This window comes from Apaloderma vittatum, unplaced genomic scaffold, assembly GCF_000703405.1.
Source record: "Apaloderma vittatum isolate BGI_N311 unplaced genomic scaffold, ASM70340v1 scaffold19459, whole genome shotgun sequence".
Taxonomy (NCBI): domain Eukaryota; kingdom Metazoa; phylum Chordata; class Aves; order Trogoniformes; family Trogonidae; genus Apaloderma; species Apaloderma vittatum.
The window spans coordinates 31,385-53,110 of record NW_009736061.1 but is presented as its reverse complement, the minus strand read 5'-3'; the positions used below and the strand labels follow the sequence as shown (position 1 = coordinate 53,110).

The 21,726-nt window shown below is 40.3% G+C and overlaps 1 protein-coding gene across 1 annotated transcript in view; it reads right to left on the bottom strand.

Annotated features, from left to right (window-relative positions):
- Positions 1-685: 685 nt before the first annotated feature.
- The window catches only part of PDGFD (platelet derived growth factor D), a gene marked incomplete at both ends in the record, with an annotated part of 32,809 nt that continues 11,768 nt past the window's right edge, over positions 686-21,726 (bottom strand). The window contains 2 exons of the mRNA XM_009876840.1: positions 686-887; positions 5,437-5,496. Coding sequence (XP_009875142.1) covers positions 686-887; positions 5,437-5,496 — 262 coding nt within the window. The remainder of the gene's footprint in view (positions 888-5,436; positions 5,497-21,726) is intronic.

Sequence of the window (21,726 nt, the reverse complement as noted above, 5' to 3'; positions counted from 1 at the left end):
ATTTCCTTGGGCCCTTCTGTGCCTGGTTGCCTCAGAACACGACTGTCTCTTCTAAATAGTGTTTCTTTATCATTATGGGTTTGTACTTCTAGCTTTGCTTTACCATTTGGCAGATGGTTTGAACTAACAGAAGGAAACAAGAAACATAATCCAGAAATGTGTGCTTTGCTTGGTTACAGACAAAGATGTTAAACCATAATAATGTTCCCCTCCAACATAATGAAAAACAGTGAGATGTTCATATCCTAAAAAAACAGCTGCACATACAGGTGTCTGCACCAGATGCTTCCCTAAGCACAATGTGATAAAAGTGATTATTTCTCACTCAACAGAGAACAATCCCTAAGCAGGGTATTTAAAGGAGGATGATAGTGCAGGTAATTAGGAGCCCCATGCCTTACACACAAAGCAATGCTTAAGAAGGTGAAGCTGAGAACCATCTGTGCTTTACACATGGGCCTATGTTTTTTATTTGTGAATACATCATAAGATGGGCAGTTCTCAGGCCAGATCCTACTCAGTCAGAAAATGATTAAGGGTTAAATCACTGGTTTTAATAGGTGGTACCTTGCCTTGCGACTCCAACAGGAAGAGAGACACCAGAATCTAATATCTGACCAATGGACATTTCTACAAGGAATATCCTGGTCTTGCCCCAAAGTATATACATAGTGTCTTTTCTTACCTTTGGACTTCCTGTCATGGTAGCTCCTGCCTCGGTAATGGTGACCACTGTCTGTGTACAAATTTTCAAGATCTTCTTGCCAGGATTCTGGGTTAAAGTGTTTGAGCAGATCTTCCACTGTGTCGAATGCAGCGATGGTCTGATCCAGCGCTTCTGCCGTGAGCGTAGGGTCAGTCACTGATGGAGAGGGATAGGATACCCCCTAAGAGTGACATACATCTCAGTGTACTTGGCATAAATTACAGCACCACTTAAAACAACTGAAAACAGTTACTGAGAAATTTGTGTTGTTATTGACTGAAACAGCTTTATTGGGTCATCTTTTGAAGTCCTTAGCTTGGCTGGGCTTTCTTAAGCTTGTGTTTTATTTTTTGTAAGGAACTCCCAAGCAAATTCTGGAGGAGATGCAAGGAGTGAAAGCATTGCCACTGCTGGACTGTCAACATGTGCACCCACTTCTCAAAGGCTAAGACAGTCTGCACATACACAAAGATGCAATGGAGATGTCTGTTGAAACCACTGTGATGGCCATGACCACAGAGCAGAGGTGCCTTGTGATGCCGGGGAGGTGCCTTCACAGCTCCAGCACCTCTGTTGGTAAATCCAGAACAAGAAGATCAGAAACTGCAGCAGAAAAAGACAAATGCAACAAGTCTCCACTAGACTGTCTGTCTTTCCCTGGTCAATTTGGAAAACAAATTTGGCTTGGTTAAAGACTTGAAAAGATGGCCCTTTAGTCCTAAGTCCTACTATGAAATACCAATTCTCACACCCTTTTAACAAAAATACAAGTTATTAAGCAAATTAGAAAAAATGTGATATTTGGATCTCAGCACTGTAACAATCAACACTGGGATTATTAACATAGTGATATTCTTACAAGTATATTATAATACCAAACGGAATATTATTTTCCACCAGGAAGGGCTGAATAGCATTCTCTGAGTGTATCTGGTTCCCACTGAACTTGTGGCACAACCTGACTTTGACAAAAAGATTGCAGTACTTTCATACTTACTGGAGAGGATTTTAAACATTTTTTTTATAACCATTATTTAGAATCACAATATTCTCTACCCTTATATCACTTTTTCCCTTGTCCAAGCACAGAGTCTAACAGCATGTGTAAAAATATGTGCAAGAAAAAAATATTAATGCAGATCTGTTACCTTCTGAAAGACCACAGTCAAGATACCTGATTTTGTCCATCAAGAAGCATAATATAACACAAGGATTGTTTGGATTTCGGTCATATAAGTTAAAACACTGGGGGAAAAAAGCCCAGAAATCCTATTCTCTCATGAAAACACAACTCTAGTGCAATGTTGCAGAAATATGTCATTTAAAATTAATGGCTCCCTAAAACAATTTTTTTGCCTCATCTCCCCAGTAAATGCATATATTAAACTATTAATCTTTGTGATTAACTTCACTCAGTTGGGTAGTAATGGAAAGGTCAACTCATTTGAGTAAAGTTACTCACTTGTTTGCAGGATTGTGTCCTTCCATGCCTACTAAACTAATTTTAAAGTGTAGATGTCTTTTAAAATAAATAATTTGGTTTTAATGGTGTTATATCACCAAAGCAACAATCCTTGATATTTTGCTGCATGTTTGCTGAAAGTATAGGCAGTCCAAATTGTTAAAAACAATAAAGAGAGGAAATAGAAAATATTGCAATACTGCAGTCGAGAAAGCAGAGTCGCACTTCACCATCATGAACAGCACAAGAACTTTCAGAGGGACACTTGTGACTGCAATGCCTCTACAACGCAGCACTAAGACATTGTGCAGATGGCTGTAAAAATTCATGACCCACTAAAAGGCAACGCATACCTCAAAGCATCTCTCCTGACTTCTAAGTGGCTGGGAGTAGAAACTGAAGCAGAGAGATGGGAGCCCCAGTAGTTGAAAAGCTCACACCAGCAAAGTGAACACAGTGCTGCTGCCTAAAACAATGCTGCAGGTGGGCATCCCCTGTTGTGCTAGCACAGTCTTTGAGGTTACAAAAGAAAAATGCACCCAAAAAGCTACCTGCTTATTGAAGAGAGCTCTGAGGACACCATGGCTTTTCTGTGAGAACAGCCCAACAGGAGGAACATTAGTCCCCATTAGACTGTTCTTCCAAAGGGAGGGAGATGGTGTAAGGATGCTGAAGAAATATTGCACAAAAATCGGGCTAGAGGTGTGTGGCTTAGATGATGTAAGAGGTTTTTTTTTCACTTGTTCAACTGTGCATTTCACTACAGAACTACAGGCTGTGGATTTGCAGAGTGTTTCAAACTCATCCAGGCAGCAGGGATTCCCCACTCGAGATTTGTGCAACCTCGTTCACACACAATGACAGCCAAGTCAACAGGAATTATTTCAACAGCTCAGATAACCTACTGACAGCGATATCATGTGACAGGCCCAAAAGCAACTTTGAAGCTGCCAACCCAACTGGCTCTCTTTCGTCCTGCCAAGAATGAGGCACTAGCTTTAGAAGAGCTTGTGCTCGTTGTAATCTGGCTTCTGAGATCGCACCCAAAGTGAGGCAAAAGGAAGAGTGAAATGCAAGAGGCAATGAAGAGCAAGGATTTTTCACCTTATGTACTTCTTCTAAATTTCTTAAAGCACTGATGATATTTTTAGTTTCATGGGACACAAAGGCCTATTTTTTTTGTCAGTGTTCTTACCCTTACTTTCTGTCCCCCTGTTCTTTTCTACCTCTATTGTGAAGCTGATAGGCAGCTCAATGTGCATCATTTGTTGGTCAAAACACTACTTCACAAACAAAGCAAACTAGCCTAATAGGGAGTGAAACAGTAAATTTTCTCCCTTTTTTTTTTTTTAATGGATTTGCCATACTGGGTTGAGGGCAGAAGTATTGGTTTTAACTTTCTGAGAAAAAAAAACAAACATCAAATATGACTGTGAAATGACCTCAGACTCTCATTCTGAGAGTTGTAATGTCTTCAGATCTTAAAGTGAGTCTGAGGGTTGCCTGTGCATTTGAGGGACAAAAGTCAGATCCACCATGCTGTGTATCAAAACAAAAGCGTTATCTTGTTGACAACTGACAGGCCCAAGTTTGTCCTTCCACCCCTCAGATTCACAGTAGAATCTCCAAGTCTTTCTATCCTGAAGAATTTGGATGTCCTCAGACATTTTCCTTGGTGCTTTTGGGAAAAACTACTCAACCTCTCTACCTTATTTTCCCTGAGGATAAGACAGGGCTAGTGGGTGCAGTTTATGCCCAGCGGAAGCAGGTAGGTTTTGTTAGACAGGTGATGGCATAGGAAAAACAAGGAAGCTGGGATTTGGCTTCTGGTTTAGCTTCAGGTTTCCATGTGACCTTGGGCATCACCTTGCTACCTGTAATTTTACCTGTAATTTTTGTACTGAACTTACCTAACTGTAACATATTAACTTTTCAGGAACAAATGGATGTGAAAGATAAATGAACTCTTTTTTTTTTTTTTCCAACCGGATTATTGATTGGTATATTGTGCACCTTATGATGTTAAGGAGGATACCTAACATGGTGTTTACCATATACTTGATCTCATATTCATAGTTACCTGATGAGGGAGCCCTAGGCTTACATTTTCAAATATCAATCTACCATATTTTTAAACAAAATATTCTATCACACAGAATTACTTTCCAACCCTATGTTAGAATGAAAAAAGAGTTTATGTCTTTCAGTAAAACAGTGTTTTAGCATCTTCTGCTTGGTACATCCAGTAGATCTCAGCTCTGCTAACATTACTACTCACGACTTTCAGTACAATTAGTTCAAGGTCATCAATGCATTTATCATGAAGGGCAAGTGGTGTTTGCAAAGTCAAGGGTAAACACGAGTGAGATTGGCTTAACCTCTTCTAATTTCGGCCATGCAGAATTTTCTCTGCACTTGCTGCCAGTTTGGACATTAATCAGTAGAATTTACCCATATTTTATTTACTGCTCCTTCACTGGCAACTTGTGTGAGCTACCATAACAAAGGTGTCATCACAAAACCTTCTTCCACAAATGCTCCAAACAGTAACTCCATGTCGGCTTTGAACATTTACCCTCATCTCATGTGTTTTAAGAGAAGGTAGCATGAGCTGTGAGATGGTGCTGATCAGCCTACAGAGCACTCAGAAGACAACTGCTTGCATTATGAATTCTGATGCTACACTCCCACTCCCCAGCATTTCACATTAGTTGGGAAATGAAAGAGGAGGCAGATTCTTTTTTGCCAATGGCACAAATCAAATGCAATGAAGAGAAAAATAAATTTTTATACTGGATTATTTATTTTCCCTTTTTTTTTTTCAAGTCACATTTCACTGCTGATTATGGAGACTTTGGATGTAATATTTTGTTAAAAAGACTTTAAAAATCACTCGGTATTGAAAATTAAAAGCTAGACCCCTTTTCCTGCCGCTCTGTTTCAAGTATAGTCTTCTATCTAGGTCATGACATTATACAATGGAAAATTGTAAGTTTATATCTTCTATTTTCACCTTGGCAGGATGAGTTTGAAAGTAAGAAATGTTTCTCAATAGCTGTCTCACGGGGTTACAACAGCTGATGGCATATCTTGAATCTTTTTTTCCTTAAAAATACACTGGTTGACTCTAGTATGAGTTGGACAAATACTTATTTCATCGTCTGTCAAAGGTGAATATATGGTTCCTCTGGGCAGGTGCCATTTTAGTGAGTTAGATTCAAGTCATCTATCTATCCATCCACGGGCAAAATAGTAAGAAAATACTTACTGAGACAGAGCTTGTGACTGACTCCCAGTTGGTTTCTGAGGCTGCATGTTGGAAATCATCCTAAGGGAAAAAACCCACAGGAAAATTCACCATTAATGCAGTGTCCTAAATTAGCTGCAGAACCTAAAAAATGTCTCAGTATTCAACATCCATTACCTTTTTCAACCCTTGCCATGTGCCATTCTAAATTATGCTACTTTCCACTCAGGTTCCTCCCTATTCGTTGTTGATAGACTAGCTCCCTGTGAGCTTGCTGGGGCAAAATAGATATTATTATTATTTGTAATATGATATATGCTGCTTTGCATGGCAAGACCTAATCTGGTCAAGGCCGTTACATTTATCTTCCAACAGAAATATTAAACGCCACCTCTGTATGTCTATAGTCAGAGTATTAATGCTATTCCCCAAACTGATGTGTTCTGGAAAGAACGTGGACATGCTAATACCCCAGTACGACGCAGCCAAGGTGAAAAGCAGGGTAATCTAACCCATTTGAAATGAAGTCCTAACATGACTGTACTGCTCTCTTGCTGTTTGTGCTGAACAGGACTTGCTCATCTGTGCAGAATGTCCCTATGTCCTTTACATGCAAAAAACCCACAGCCACAGCACATTCACATTAGAAGTGTCATCGCACAAAACCTCTGGGCAGTAGTGATTAATCTGAGCACCGGGATGGGATTTCTCTCATCTACCTTTGGACATCTACAAAGCAAACATCTGAGCTAGCTCACTCTTGTTTCCATTTACAGTTAACAAAATTAGCATTTTTAGGTGCAAACCATCCGATCTATTTCAAAAGCTTAACTTGGGAGGACATCGCATCCTAAAAATGCTTTTTTTCTCCCCATTGTCTATAAAAGGAGCCCGGGAGGACTAGATTAGATACAGATGTCAAAACTGTAGATATTGACATGTGGTCACTTGAATCCCAATTCACTTGTCTGACCAGTGGTGGGCAATCATTACTTAAATAATGAAGAAGCCATTTCTTTAGTGTTTTGGCAGTTCTACTTATTTTCAACTGGAAAAATTAAACTATGGAAAATGGAAAAAAACCCCAGCATTACAGAATGTTTACTAAACACACACATGCAGTTAATAGGTAATAATCAGCATGAATAGGCAGGTAAGGAAAGTGGACTGAAGCGACAGCATACCAAGATTTTAATTTCTAATGACAGAATTTGTAATGAAGGAGTTTAAAAAGATGGATCAATGCCTGGGCTCACTATTTTACACTGACTCAGTATCTGCTACACATTTGTCAAGCTGGCAACTGAAAGGGAAAATGGAAGGGTAGCTGCTCAGCTGATGCTCTCTATACTCAATGCTGCATTGGATCATACATATAAGCATATATTCAATATTTTCTTGGGAACAGAAAAAATAAAATTGATCACATAATCTGCTAATTCACCAATAAAATTCTTCTTTAGTGAAGAAGGAACAGAGTTGCTTTCAGAGCCAGACTAAATATATCTGGTATTTTTATATTTTTCATTTGTTATAGAAAAATATTCAAACATTTCAATATTCAATATTGTTATTGTTTCTTCTTCTGTAAAATGTTCCTTTCTCTCAAAATTGAGGCCGCAAAATTACAGTAATTTCCTCAGTATTTAAGATTAGCACAAGAAACCCCATCATGCTATAGTGTCACTATGTGACCACTGAAAGGACAGGTCTTCTAAAACATTAATGATTAAAGTAGTAATTTTATTCTAGGAATACAGAAGCAAAATATTAGTGGTGAATTTTTTAATGCCTTGTTTTTATAAACAGAAAAGACATTGCAACTGTTATGATCAGGTCATAAATAATTCAGGAGTAGTGGGCTACTTTTTTCCTACACATTTGGTTGCCCAGCTCTTGACAAGCCACGATTTAAAGCACATAAAAATGGATTTGCAAAGCTCATGGATTCTCTGGCAACGGTTGCCAGTTGCAAAACTTGGAAATCATTTCCCCTCTGTCATTAGCTTCCATTTAGCACTTCCAGATAAAAAGTGGCATGCAGTTCTGAGGCACTATTTTAAAACAGGAACAATCTGCCCCATTGAATGTCTGGAGAAGACTGCAGACAAGCAATAATTTTGTGTTTGAAGTGATGGTCCCCTTGTATTATCTAATTGTAGATATCAAAACTGTTTCTCTAGTTTACGATTCTTTGAGATGGTTGATGCCAGGGAACCCCTCCAAAACTCAGGGACAGACGTGTACCACCTGCCTCTTGGATCTCAAACCTCATGACTGTGCATTTTGACTATGATTATATTTCATCTGCATAAACTATTCAAAACTATATGGCTTTGTTCCACCATCACTCAAGGCAGCTGCAGTCATTCTTGGCTTCTCAGAGATTTCAACCTCTACAGTTTGAAGATTATTATTTTCTATGGCTTCTGCCTGCAGCTATTTCAAGTAGTAATATCAAAGTGGTTCTCATCACCACAAAACCCTCTCCCCCTTTCTCATCATTGTCCCTTGCAGAACCTGAAAGACAAATCTATTTTCAGTGCTATCTATTCAATTCATGCTACTTTGTTTACAGGAATTTGCATATGATCACTTGGCTACTGTTTTCTTCATTATTTAAAATCACATTAAAACTTCCAGGAAAAAAAAACATTAAAAAATACATCTTTTTGAACTGAATACTGGAAAACCAGAGTGGTAATAATGTAGCTATCACCCTGACAACAGTGGGTTTATTTTCATACGTGTGTCATGGTAACATAACACTACATGAGAGTTCAGCAAAGCATTGCATTAACTGTTCTACAAGCAGCAAAAATGCAGGCAAAGCAACGGGGCTACCAATCACTTTCTGAAGGTAGCTACTTTTACGGAAGAAGAAGAACTTCCATACCTCAACTTCCAAAATTGCACCTGAGAAAGACAAATCCTGAGTCAGTCCTTAGAGTTAAATATGTGTGGACATTGATTTATTGCTCCTGGCTCTCCTTCAGACAAAGATAAGCTACTCTTGCCTTCGCAGACTGACTTTGTCTATAGCCTGTCTCCCACCACTGATCTCCAATAAGTGACAAGGAGTCATGGGGAATACTCTTCTTTTCACCTGGGGCTTTCAAAAGTGGAGATCATGAGACAGAATCACTGCTATCAAGGATATATGAGACTGCAGAGCCAGATAGCACTGGTTGCTGAAGACAGTTTGCACCCTGGGGGTCCATGATGACCTTCAGCATCTACGGGGCATGATGCTGGGGACAGTCAAAAGCCACAACAGGACAGGCTCAACACACCAGCAGCACTCTCCAGAGAACAGAAGCAGCTCCATATCTCTATAAACACCTCTCTAAACGCTTTCTCCTGATCTGCAGGTCTCTGGGTGATTGGATTAGATTTGGTAAAAGATAGTTCACTTGCCCCAAACCAAATAAACTATGGCTAATAAAAGCTGCAGTAATGCTCTCTGCTTCAGGGATTTGGAAAGGTTAACAATGGAGTTGTGGTTAAGAAGCCCAGACAGTATCCTTGTAAAAAGCAATAGTATCAATATTTTCTCTAATCATTGAATTTAGAGATATTACTTTTAATACACAAAGCAACAGGTATTTCAAGAAACTAAACTCCAAGCTCCGAACACACTGTGCAATAGCAACGGTGTTAGGTAAGAGACAGAAAAGTCATAGTTCCATTCAAGAGATGCTGTGATAAATATTCAAGTTTGTGCACTTCCACTGATTAATTAGAATTTTTCATGTAGCATTTTAGTACACTCCAGTTTCTATTCTTAAAGATAAACAAAAGCATAGAGATGTACACATTGAAACGTCTTTTACTTTCACCACACTTTCAATCCATCACATTGCCAGGTTTCATTTTCATATCAGAATTATATTACTACTTCTTTGTTGAAAGATGCCTATTTTCCTACAGCAAGCTACTCACTAGGAATTCAGAGGCTGCTTTTTTCTCATCTACAGTAATGGCCAAAGCACTGGCTTTCAAATAATAGGTGCTGAATTTGGAAAGTATTCAACAATGTTTATTTGTAATTTGGAATCACGCCTAGTAATGAAACACTAAATGGAGTCCAGTGTCTTTCAAGAAGGTTACAGGTAACTTAACCTTGTCTCCCCAGATAATAACTTGTAGTTAGCTACAAGAGGCTGTTAGCAATGTTAAAAGACTCTTTTCTTTAGCAGTGCAAGCATTTAACAAAATCAGGTGGCTGTAATCTGAAGGCAGTAATATCAGAACTGAAAACACAAGCAAGTTTTACCACTGCTGGTAACTATGACTGAAGTAGGTAAGAAATGAACAGCCCAGGGAAGTGCTTAAGTCACCACCTCTGGAGGTATTTAAAAGATGTGTAGATGTGGTGCTCAGGGACATGGTTTAGTGGTGGACTTAGTATAGCCAGGTTAATGGTTAGACTTCATGATCTTAAAGGTCTTTACCAATCTTAACGATTTTATGACTCTATGATTCAATACTGAATTTTCTTTTCTATTTTTTTGATGTACACCCATAAAGGTAGGCCATCCATGACACCATTATTTTAAAGTTAGTAACGTAAGGTCAGACAGGCACCAAAGTGTCTGATCCCAAATTGATAGTATGATTCTTGCCCTTTTAAAAAAGACATTAATTGAGCTTCTGAAGCCCAGTTACCACTACATATCAGTAGCTACAACATTATCAGTTATGACTAAGTTAATACTAGTGCAAAATGACATATGAAATCACTCTCGATTTGTTCTGACACATTTGCTTGCTATAACTAAGAGGGAACAAGAAGATACTTAAAATTTCAAAAGTTTAAGGCTGTAGTAATGATTTAGATTAACTGTAGTTTGGAACATTTATTTGGGAAAGGTTGAAGTAAAACTGAAGCAGAAAAATATATTTAATAACAGTTATGTTTGGTCAATATTTCTTTCAGCCTTGACATAGTTTTGGAATTAGGCTTTGCTGGGTGCACATTATAAGTGTGCCCAAGACACTGACATTTAAATGATCTCTCTAAAAGGTCAGATAATACTTGCTCAAATGAGATGGTGGCTATGCCTTTGAAAAATCAGATTATCATCTACCACTACAATGCCCATGAGCACTCCATTTGATGTACATACCCACAAGAGAGTGCACGGGATTTCACTGCCATGCTGTGCAAATTAAGCTTTACTTTCAATTTTTCTTTTTATCATGGAGGCCTGTCCTTGTATCTCCATGTGCAAAGGATTTTGTCTGCTAATAGCTACTCTGGTGCATACTGCAGTTAAGCAATTGCAAACAAAACATAAATCAACTATTATTCATTGTAAATCCTCTGCAATCCCTCCTTTGCCATTTTTACTCAGATGGCAAATTTTACTTCTGCAATACTGGGACACAAAACTTGAAAGGCTCTTCCAGGTCATCACTTCCAAAACTCTCAGACTGGTTGGCTATTTCAAAGCTAAATTTATCTTTATTGCACTTATGTAAGTGCCAGTCTTGTCCTTTTCTTCCTCTCCCAAGTTTGCTTCCTGCAGTACTTCTGAAGAGATGTTATATCTCCTCTCAGCATCCGTTTTATTACACTGAGCAAGCCAAGTTGTCTTGGCCCTCAGTAAGAAATGTCCTCTTTTCCCCAACCGTCCTGTAGCTGTTCCCTGAACACAGTCCAAGAAATGTGGCTGCTCCATACTACAGGGGCCAAAAATGTACAAAAGCATTGCAGAAAAGACAAAACTACAGTCTAACTGGTCCCATGACTAGTACACTCAGAAACTTTCTTCTCTCCTCTTTGCTAACCAGTGAGATGCCATTTAACAGCAAATGTTTTTGTTATTATTCTCTAACCAAGTGACCTCTTTGCTGGTTTTGGGCTGTTGTTTTCACTGCAGATCAATTCTCTGGTGCTCAAGGTCATCCAGTTCTCCGCTCTGATTTTCCCATTCATGAGAAATGCACTTCAACTCTGTGTCTGCCTCAAAAGCTATTAAAATGCTGCTCTGACAGGTTGTGCTCTGGTACCCAGGAAAAACTGAAAATAAAACCGATCATAAGACCAACCCTTTAGAAACTCCCATTAATGAGCTCTCTCCCTGGTTGGATACTCCCTTCTGCATTACAGCACACTGTCCCCCTCCAACTGCCTCATGGTTCTTTTATCAATTGCCATCTCCTCTAGTGTAAGTGATTGTTTCCTGCATGGCACTGGGTGAGATGCTCCTCTGAAGCCCAACTGGATTTGCTATACAGCATTTCCTTCCTCTCCACACTACCCTCTACTCTGGCATGAGCTCCTTTGATAAAGAGATGTGGAGGTTTTTCTGTTTCCTCTATCTTTAACCACTTTCTCTGGTGACAAGTGCCCTGTAAGCTTTCTAGGTCAGACTAATGAGCATGCAGTTGCCCTGGCTGCTCTCCTGCTGCTGATGCTATAGACTGCCACATTCACTGTCTCCACGGGAGCCCTAGCTCACCTTATTGCTATCCATGGATGCAAGACAGGATCGTGGCTGCTCCCCCTCTTTTTTTATTACTATTGTATAGAATACTTCTTTCAGCAGCGATTCTTCATGCCTTAAGGTCTGCAGTGCCCATCTCCTGAAGTGTGCTAATGGCAATCGAGCTCCTTGCTCACCTTGGTTCAGTATCTAAGCACACCTGTACCACTGTGACGGCCCATTTCACAGAGCTTGCGGATTTCCCTATGATGCCCCACACCAGCTCTGCCCTTGGTGTGGAGAGCAGATATAAAGAGGGGTCCTGCTCAGTGTGATGCCCCACATCAAAATGGTATCAGGGAGTGGCTGGATTGGACAAGAGCTTGGGATGAGGTTCCCAGCTCCCAGGTCAGAGTCCAGCGCCCTTGAGAGGACTTTGGTGAACTCCTGCCATGCTGATTGCCAGGTTTTTGGAAGCAGCCTCTCTGGTAAGAGGCGAATCTGCCTCGAGCAAAACTGAAAAAGCCGACACTTCACTTACTGGGCAGTGTCCAGGTGGGCAAAAAAGTCTTTCAGAATTAACAGAAGGCAGTGACAGCTGGTTATTTCAGATCCTCCTTCTTGGTGTGACTCATACCAAATGGGAATGTACTGAGGAGCCCCAGTACTAGGAGTAGAAGGAAAAATATTAATGAAATAAAACCTCTGAGGAGCTAGCTATTAATTTTCTGTCTTCTTTCGACTTGGGTTTCTACATATTTTTTCTAGATTTAAGCATGCTCTATAATCAGTGGAAAATAATCATTAACCAATACAGCCTAATTTCATTTAACATCCCAAGTTTTCCATTGTTCTACTAGGAGGATCTGCTAAGTGCTCTGACACGCATGCTCACATTTTGAGATGTGATTTGGGAGAAACATGGGAGGAATAACAATAGTAATCAAAAACTCTAATGGAGCTAAACAAATTTAATTCCAAAGCTGAGGACACAATGTAAAAAGGTACCGGTGAGGGACATTAGCTGTCCTAGCAGCAATCCCAGCCTATTGATTTTTGTGAAGGATCCATTTGCTTTTGAGCCTTCTCCCAGAGGATACCATTTAATTCTGCAGTAAGCATGCAGCAGGAGCATGTGTTGTGTTTCACAGATAATGCAAAGCAAAACAATTTGTTCACCCTCCTGCTTTGACTGGAAGGCATTGCGTTTTCTAGGACAACAAAAAAGGACTGCTATACAAACTTTCTAAGATGATAATAATCATAAAAATAGCAAAAGTACAAGAACCATCTTCCCTTAGCTTTTCCAGGTTTTTAATGGAATCAAAAGCAGTTGATTTATTGCAAGCAGCACGGGACACTGCTTATTAGGAACTTTACTTGAGTTTCATCAAACAGGTAGAGTAAGAAAAAGAAAACTATTTAAACTGGACTTCCAGTCCCAGATCTATTCTTTAAAGATTTTGATTGCTGTTAAAGCTAAATACAAGTACCTTAGGAACAGTCATGTTTCTCATTTCTCTTATGGCTTATTCTTACAAATATCAATTTGACTGAATGAAGACTAGGTGAAAGGAAAACACCTTACATCTGTTACATTTTTGAAAACGATCTGACCAAACCACACTAATGGTTTTGGGACCAGTTTATGAAAAGCCAGACTGGGAAATCCTTCTTAACACCAATCTGAGGCCATGATCTCAAGGCTAGGAAGATGTGTACTGGGTAAGAATTAGCACATTACACATTTTTTTTAAATTCTGATTAAACACAAGCATAACCAAATAGACTAGGGATGGCTGTAGAATTAAAATAGGCTAAATAGTTTTCAAGCAATGAAAATCAAGAGGAACAGTTTATTTCAGTTTTATACTAATGACCTGGAAAATGTCAGAAGTTGAAGCTGAAAAAAAAAGTTGGAAAAGAAAAAAGAAGTTGTAAACACCATTTAATACAAAGAAATATGCTGGGACTACCAGAGGTCAGAAGCAGAGGCAGAAATGAAAAATAAGCTTTCATGTCAAAGAATGTAAATGGAGAAAAAGGTGCAAGCTATAAACTCTATTTGATGGCACACGTGGACTCATAAAGGAGCTTGTGCCAAGAGTCAGGGCTGAGCAAAGAAGAGAAACATGGAACTAATCTCCAAGGTGACGTGACATCACGGTATGCAGGGCGACTCTTGCCTGCCCACACAGAGATCTCCCTCAGGGCGTAGAGAGATGCTCTCCCCATACCAAGGGGATACCACACCATCACAAATCACCAAGGGGACACCACACCACTGCAAATCATACCTCCCAGGGGACTACAGGCCCTGGTGGAGGTGTGGGAACATCTGCATCTCTTCATCACCTTCCCACGGATGCAGGACAGGGTCATGCCCAGAAGAGAGTGAGGTCTGTGGGCTTCTCTGGAAACAGAAGATGGGTATTCTCCACAGAAGAGGCACAGCCAGCTAGTTTCAAGCCATTTGGGTGTGACATTAGTATCAACAGAAACTGCAGAAGGTAGCTTTGTACTCCCTCTGTGAAGATATCAAGGTGGCACCAAACTCTTGCCATCCTGGCCTCGCACTGCTGGCCTGGGCAGGCCAGGTTTTCAGGCTGCCCACCTCCCTCAGCAATGCAGACTTATGGACAGAAAACAAGAGGAGAGCACTCTTGCGCCCTCTGGCAAAAAAAGACTTTGCTCTGCGGTTCAAAAATTCTGTCTTTCCTGAACATCAGACAGCATTTTTAATGTATCAAACCTATAGACTGTTGAGTTTCTGCTACAGCCCTCCTGGCCACCCTGTCCATCTTTGTTCAGGATGACAAACCAGCCCTCACGGACAGCCGCTGCACCACCAGAAGACCAGCAGTTGTGCAATCCTCCATATTTCAGCTGCTGGCATTACAAGTATTTTTTCTGCTTTTAATCTATTTATTAAAGCACCTGGAAAACATACCTGAACCAGCACTAAAGTAGCAATGCCAGCGCACAAGGCTTCTGCTAAGGTGGGAAAGCAGTTTACTTACATGTATTTCTGATGGAGATAAAGTACATATATAGGGAGCAGTGTCCTACTTTCTGCTGCCTTATATTATCCACCCTGACTGCTCTTTTTTTTTATCTTCAGAGCTTAATATCATTTTTTTCTGCATGAGCTCATGCATATGCAGAAAAGAGGTGGAAGGCCTGAATAAGAATATGACCAATAAATCAAAGCTTTTTAATAACCATAAGCATGAGATAAACACCTAAGACTTCATGTTCATCATGCCTGGCTAGAGGACAGGCACCTTGGAGTTAATACAGGCAAGTAGTACAATGCACATTTGGAAATAAGGATCTCATTTCCAGTAAGGTGGGAAAGTTTCACCTCATCTGTAAAAACAGCAGTTGCTTTCTGTTTGGTTTAGGTGCCCATACCTACACAGAATCCTCAATTTCTATTCACTTCTAGAGAAAGCAAAGTTTTCAAGAGCCTATTTCCATCACTAGCAGTCTCCTCAGTATTAAACACAAACCATATGAAGCAGTCAGAATACCTGTCCCTGTAGAGTCCAGCTTATTCTAAGCATTTTTTTGTTTCAAATTTATTGGCCAAACTTTGATGTGGAATAAATTTTTGTGGCCCAAAGGTGGCTGTTTTGTCCTGCCTCACAACAGCTGAAAAATTAGCCTCATTCCTTCTAGGCCATTTTCCCAAGTTTAAGGTGGTTTTGTTTGTTTCCTTGGTTTTTTTTTGTCTTTTGCTTGTTTTCTGTTTTGTTTTGTTTTTGTTCTCAAATGTAAGATCCTCTTTTAAAATTACTCCTAAGTCTGCAAAGACAGTACTCCCAGGGCTCACAGATGTCATTAACTCTGTCACTCAAGGTGCTGTGAAGCAGTGATGAGAAAATGAAAGATGGACCTCTGTTTTAAAACTTGAGGGTTACATCTATATTAGTAAATAAAATGAGGTGGAGATTGATCAGATGAGGTACAAATCATGTCCTAGGACATAACTAACTCTGTAAAACACAGTGGCCACAACAATCTGCACGTTGGAAACAGCCCCAGGGCTGTGCTGGCCCCAAACTAACTGTGCTGAAATTGTGAGAGTGCAAACAACCTTGTGCCTATATTTTGGCTCCCATCCAGCCTGTTTAATGGTCTTTGCTGACAATTTGGGATACACAGACCTCTTTATTAGAGGGTCTGATCCTGCGAGAATTTGTATCTGTGGTTCATTGTATGACCAATGGTTGGAGAACAACTGTGCCTAGAATCAAGAACAGGTGATGAGACGACACAGTGCCTGATTCCCACAGTCTGGGGGAATCTCATTAGAGAATATTTTTTACCACACAACAGGATACAAATAAAAGGAAGGACTTTTATAGCTGCCAAGATCAGAAGTATTATCAAAATAAAAAGGCTTCTGCAGCTTAAGAGAAGAAGAGGATCTGGAAAACAAGTTTTGTTTGCCACAAAACATCAACTTGTACAATTAAAATATTTCCCTGAAAAAACCATTAAAATAAAAAAACCAAACCTCTGTTGTCAAAGGTCACAGAAAAATTAGATGTTATTTCATTCTGCTGAAAAAAATCTGACAACACAATACACAAATTCCACAGATCTAAAAATTATTTTTAGCTTCCAGTGCTGCAGATGAGTTGTAAAATCTGACCCTGTGAGTTACAGGCTCAGACCTTCTCTAATTAAACACTGACTGGTCATCAAACTGACAATCGAGGAAAACAGAACTGCATTTTTCTTAGTATTACAAGAGATATGAAATACGATAGATAATTTTGGTTTTTTGGCATGTGTATTCAAAATCAGTTCAGCATGAGAAATATGTGGGTTGAAAAACAGGAGGGGGGCTGCAGGCAAAGGATTACAGTAACAACCCAGGCACTGGTTTTGAGGAGGTTTTCTCTTCAGTATTACAAAGCTCAGCACCAGGTAGGGACATATTTTATGTAACAGTGTCATTTATTCAAACATTTTCTAGTAAGATTTATCCTATCAGGTCTAAAGTGACAGGAACCCTGCAACTAATAAAAGATGTGTGTGTGAATACGCATGTGTAAGGGACAAACAGAAACCCATGGTGGCATATCTGTCATCTGTGTTATTATGAAGACATGCATAGACTTTATCAAGTGCTCAGAGCAAAACAGAAGGTTGTAAATTTAATGAAGATGTATGCATAGAAAATACAAATCGGATTTCTACAGCACCATGACTGTCCTTGGGAATGTAGTACATAACACGAAGGTCACTGGAGCTATCAGCAACGTGCTGAGCAAAGAACAGTGCCAGCCCGCAAGCACACTAGCTTCTCCAGTGTGGAGGAAGGACCGTCTCTGATGACCTGTGCTTGGAACTGCAGAGTCAGAGTAAGACTAAAAAATTGTTAAAAGGAAGTGTAGAGATCCCAAGAGCTCCAGTTATGACACAGCCCAAGGAGGAAGGGAATGATAAGAATAGCTACGAGCCTTCTCCCACCACGAGACCAATTGCAAGTGGCTTGACATGGTCTGTAGCTGATTTTTGCTCTTTTGTCTTCTGGAAATCCAGGATTGCTGTTCTCCATTTTGTAATCATGCAATTTTTTGAACTAGAGACTACCTCAGGTAAGTCTGGCAGGCACAGAAAAAGCAAGCATCCAAATAAAAGAGTGGAGTGTACAAACCCCTTTGTTCCTCACTCTCGGTTTGCCTGTGCAGCCCACCCCACTGGCACGGCGTCCACGGCTGCAAGCAGGAACAACGCAGCATGCCTCTGCAGCACCTTTCCAAAGTTAATCTTGTGTCATTTTACAAAGGCTTATTGTGCCTGTCTTTGAGGTGGGAAGACCCTAGGCTGTAAGAAGGTGTCAGGGCAAGCAGTGGTGGAGCCTGACCCAGAGCTGTGGCTGTGAGGCCAGCACCCTCCCCAAGGTCATGATGTTGCGTCCATTAAACCCACCGTCAACGCAACAGAGTGCACAGCCATCTACACTGGGGACGCGGAAAAATCACAAATATTCTCACAACCCAGCAAGGGAAAAGTGCACCGTGGAAAAACGCAATGTAGCATGTTCCTCAATTACATGCCGTGAGAAAGGAGGAACCTAGGAAACTTAGGAGTGCAAGGATGGACCAATCTGATGGAGGAAAACACATCAAAAGACACACTCCCAGTGTTAGGGCAGCCAAGCTGGTCACCACCATATAGAGTTGCCTGAGCAGGGTATGGTGGCAATGACACTTCACCCATAACACAGCCCAGGTGATACTTGAACCACCAGATTCAGCTCCCTTCAATACCCCAGAGACATTGTAAAAATCTGGGAAAATCAGGAGGAGTTTTGAAAAGAACATCAAAAACTCTCAGGAGACTGGATAACCTGAATTTCTGGGAAAGACTAAAAGCTAAATATGGACATCATTGCTTGACTAAGCAATAAGCAAAGAAGTGTGAGAGCACTCTGCAAATATCTGAAGGAGACAGACACCCAGAAAAAAGAGAAGAGACTTCTTTGTAATAAACTAGGAAGGAATATAATTGCAGGCAATGGTATGGCATTGAAAAAAGGAAAATTAAAACTCTTTCCAACAGTGATTTATTAGCCTATGGTTTAATCTCCTATGAAGTATGTTCCTATGCTTGTTATATTTAAAAATGTTACTAAATGAACAAATAATGAAATTACAATACAGAAAATTCTTGTCCTTAGGAGAAAAATGGGCTGAATTATCAGATTCTAGGCTTGGTTGCACTATACATTATTGAAAATAAATAAAATAGGCCTTCAACCCTCCCTAAATTTAGATGTAAAAACCTTAAAACAATCAGTATCATTTCATCCAGGTTTGTAAGTGTTTTCCAGCAGTTACAGCTGTTGCAACAAACAAGGCAAAGATTTATTCTGTAAGCAATTAAATGCACATTATACACAAAGCATTGTTTTCCCCAGCTTGCCAAGAATGCCAAAATCACATAGAACAGTGCTAAGGTTGAAACAGACCCTGCAACTCACACCTGGGCAAGAACAATTCAAGAGCAGGACTGTGCTGTCAGGCTTTGTCCGATAATGCTGACACAGCCAAAGGAACAGTATTGGTGGAATGTGAAACATGAGCCCAGAAGGCCACCTCTCAAAGAGACTCTAAAGACATGTAATTCTTGTTTTGATTTAAAAGACAACTTGCAGCCAACACCTGCCGTGATGGGTTTTCACAAGTTCCTCAGTGCAAGTTGGAGGTTTCAGACTTCCTCTGGAAGTCTGTCAGAAGAAAAGTCTGAAAGGAGACTGACTTCCTACGCTTCGCCCACACAGCTGGCACATACTAAAATTAAGCTGCACCTTCAGCTTTTGTAGAAAACCTAGAGCAGAGGCTGCTCAGCAGGACCCTGGCCTAGGAAGAACTGACCATTTCTTCTTCTCTTGTGGACATGGTGGTAGGAGGGACCAGCCTTACCACACTGAAGCACCAGGAGTTAATTAACATCTCTGCGCAGCACTGTAATACAACCTTAGTGCCTAATTAACCTTTCTACAGAATCAAACATGGCATCTCTGTTCTCCTTACAAATCTGTCATCTATAATTTAATTTCTAGACAATACCCTCCAGAGTTACCAAACCAAAATAAAAGGTAAGTTCTTAATATGTTATCATCATTTCACATGCTAGTATTCTTCAGTTGTTGCTAGAGTGGAATTAAGAGACAGAATATAGATTTACAGAGAAATCCTCAAGTCAGCAATCTAAAATAGTTTCATTTTTCATAGAAACTGCTACCGTGATGAACAGCGTAATGAGGGCTTTTGAAAAAGTTTGGCGGTGTAAACTCATCTCATGTTCACACACATTGATGTCTGGTTTAGGGTAAACTTAGGTGAGAATGGTTGGATTCAACCTTCCTCTTTGACATAAAGAGGTCCATATATCTACTAGCAGCACTGATGGGGTGTTTCTGACATGTTCAGTTTGCTACTGTCTTTCCTATCTCTCCTTCTGGTGCCCTCCTAATGGGCAACTCTAAGCAGACAAATTAGCTATAAGGTCACTTCACGTCTTCTAGCTAGCAGGAGCTGTATTCATATGCTATTGGTCTGTTCCTACTGTAGTGCTGAAATATCATGTCCAAGCTATTGATATTTTCTGTTTAGTTAGACATGGGAAGCAAAGTCAGGGAATACGACGGCCTTTGCCCTCTCCCAGGTTATGCTCATTAAGGAAGAAAATATACCCTTTAATTCCATGCATTACAATTTTCAGTGCTGGATCTATCCTAACTTTAATGTTTAATGTTAAGAATATTGCTTTATGGGCACCCTGAAAAAGCTGTCCAGCATATGTGGTAAGTAGCATGACCGATTTTAAGACAGGCAAGCTCTGCATTTAGCAGGAAATCATGTTGATGATGAATAAGCCTCTAGAGCTTCTAGAAAGAACAAACTAGGATTTTGTCTAACATGGGTAACCCTCTTGTACCGCACATGATGGTCTTTTTCTGCTTTTGTCTTTGTATCTCTAACTTACCTTGGAAAAGTAGGAATTTCCCCTGGGTCACTGACTTCCTCAGGAATTCCTTAAACAGGTAAGTGCTGCCAGCAGGAAACACAGTCCTTCAAAATCTAATGCTGTCCTAAATGAACAATGCCTCTATATCTTGTTAGAGTCAAATGTTTGGGACAGGATACTGGATCTGAAAATAACATGCTTGTGTTTGTATAATCCTTTGAAGATGTCCTTGGCCACTGCCACGAGTTTGGTGTATTCTCAAACAGCGCAAAACACACTACTGGATTAAAGATGTAACATTCTTCAACAGGAATTGGACATCAACAGGATTGTTGTTATGTTAAGACAGATCGATGACAACATCCTGCAAAGAAGCCACAATTTAACTGAGCTGTCAACAAATCAGGGATGGAGGGGAGCAAACGGCTGGTCCTCCACCATGCTGTTCAATCAACAGAACTGCCAGCCACACAGGCTTGCAGCTGGGAAAACATGGACTCTAACATCTATTTTCCTTTCTGATTAAAACAATTGTTTTATCAGTTGAAGTCTGACAGCTTCCACTAGCTTCTGTGTGCTTACTGGGTCCTGCTGCTTCTGGCTTTGCTATCTTCCTTGCCAGAAAGTCTGTACTTTCTTGGCCAACTCATCCACGTTCCCTGCTGACTCTTTTCCCTTTTGAAACATCCCTAAACTCAGCCCTACCGCTCCTCAAGCTCACAGTGAGAGGTTTTGCCAAAAGAGTCTGACGGAGTGAAACGGCCCTACTTTTGCCCTGCTTTCTACCCCATCCACACTTGTCCTTTCTCTTCTCCTAGACTCAGTCCTTCCTAATTGAGATCCACTGTCCAAAATCTCCAATTCATTTGCCTCCTCTCCTGTCTAACCATGCCACAACTTCTCTGGTTAACACAGATCCCTCCTTCTTTTCACTCCCATGTTAAAAACGTTTCCTTTGGTACCACTCATCCTTCTTCAGTCCAGCTGAAACTCCTTTCATGTTACTGTAATGAACATGGGAGCAATGTGGACATCTTCCTGGTTCTTCACCAAAAGAGGAAGTCTTCTTCCTTATCTTTCATTATATGTTTGTTAAGTTTGATATTTTCAGGCACATCCTCTCTGTCCTTTGGCCTTTTTTATTTTTTCCTTTCAGTCCTTTCAGCTTTCAGCAAACTGCTCACTTGGGGGCTTCTTCTGCCTCTCTGACTGTTGTGGTTTGATGTTTCTCCTGCCTTCTCTCTCTCTCTCTGGACTTGTCCACTGTGTGTTCTTGCCTTACCCACAATTACCTTTACTTCTGAACTTGGACTGTATTTAAGTCTCCTCCCTTGTCTTTGCTTCTGCCTTTGTTTCATTGCCATTCCTGGATGATCCTATATCAGTCCTT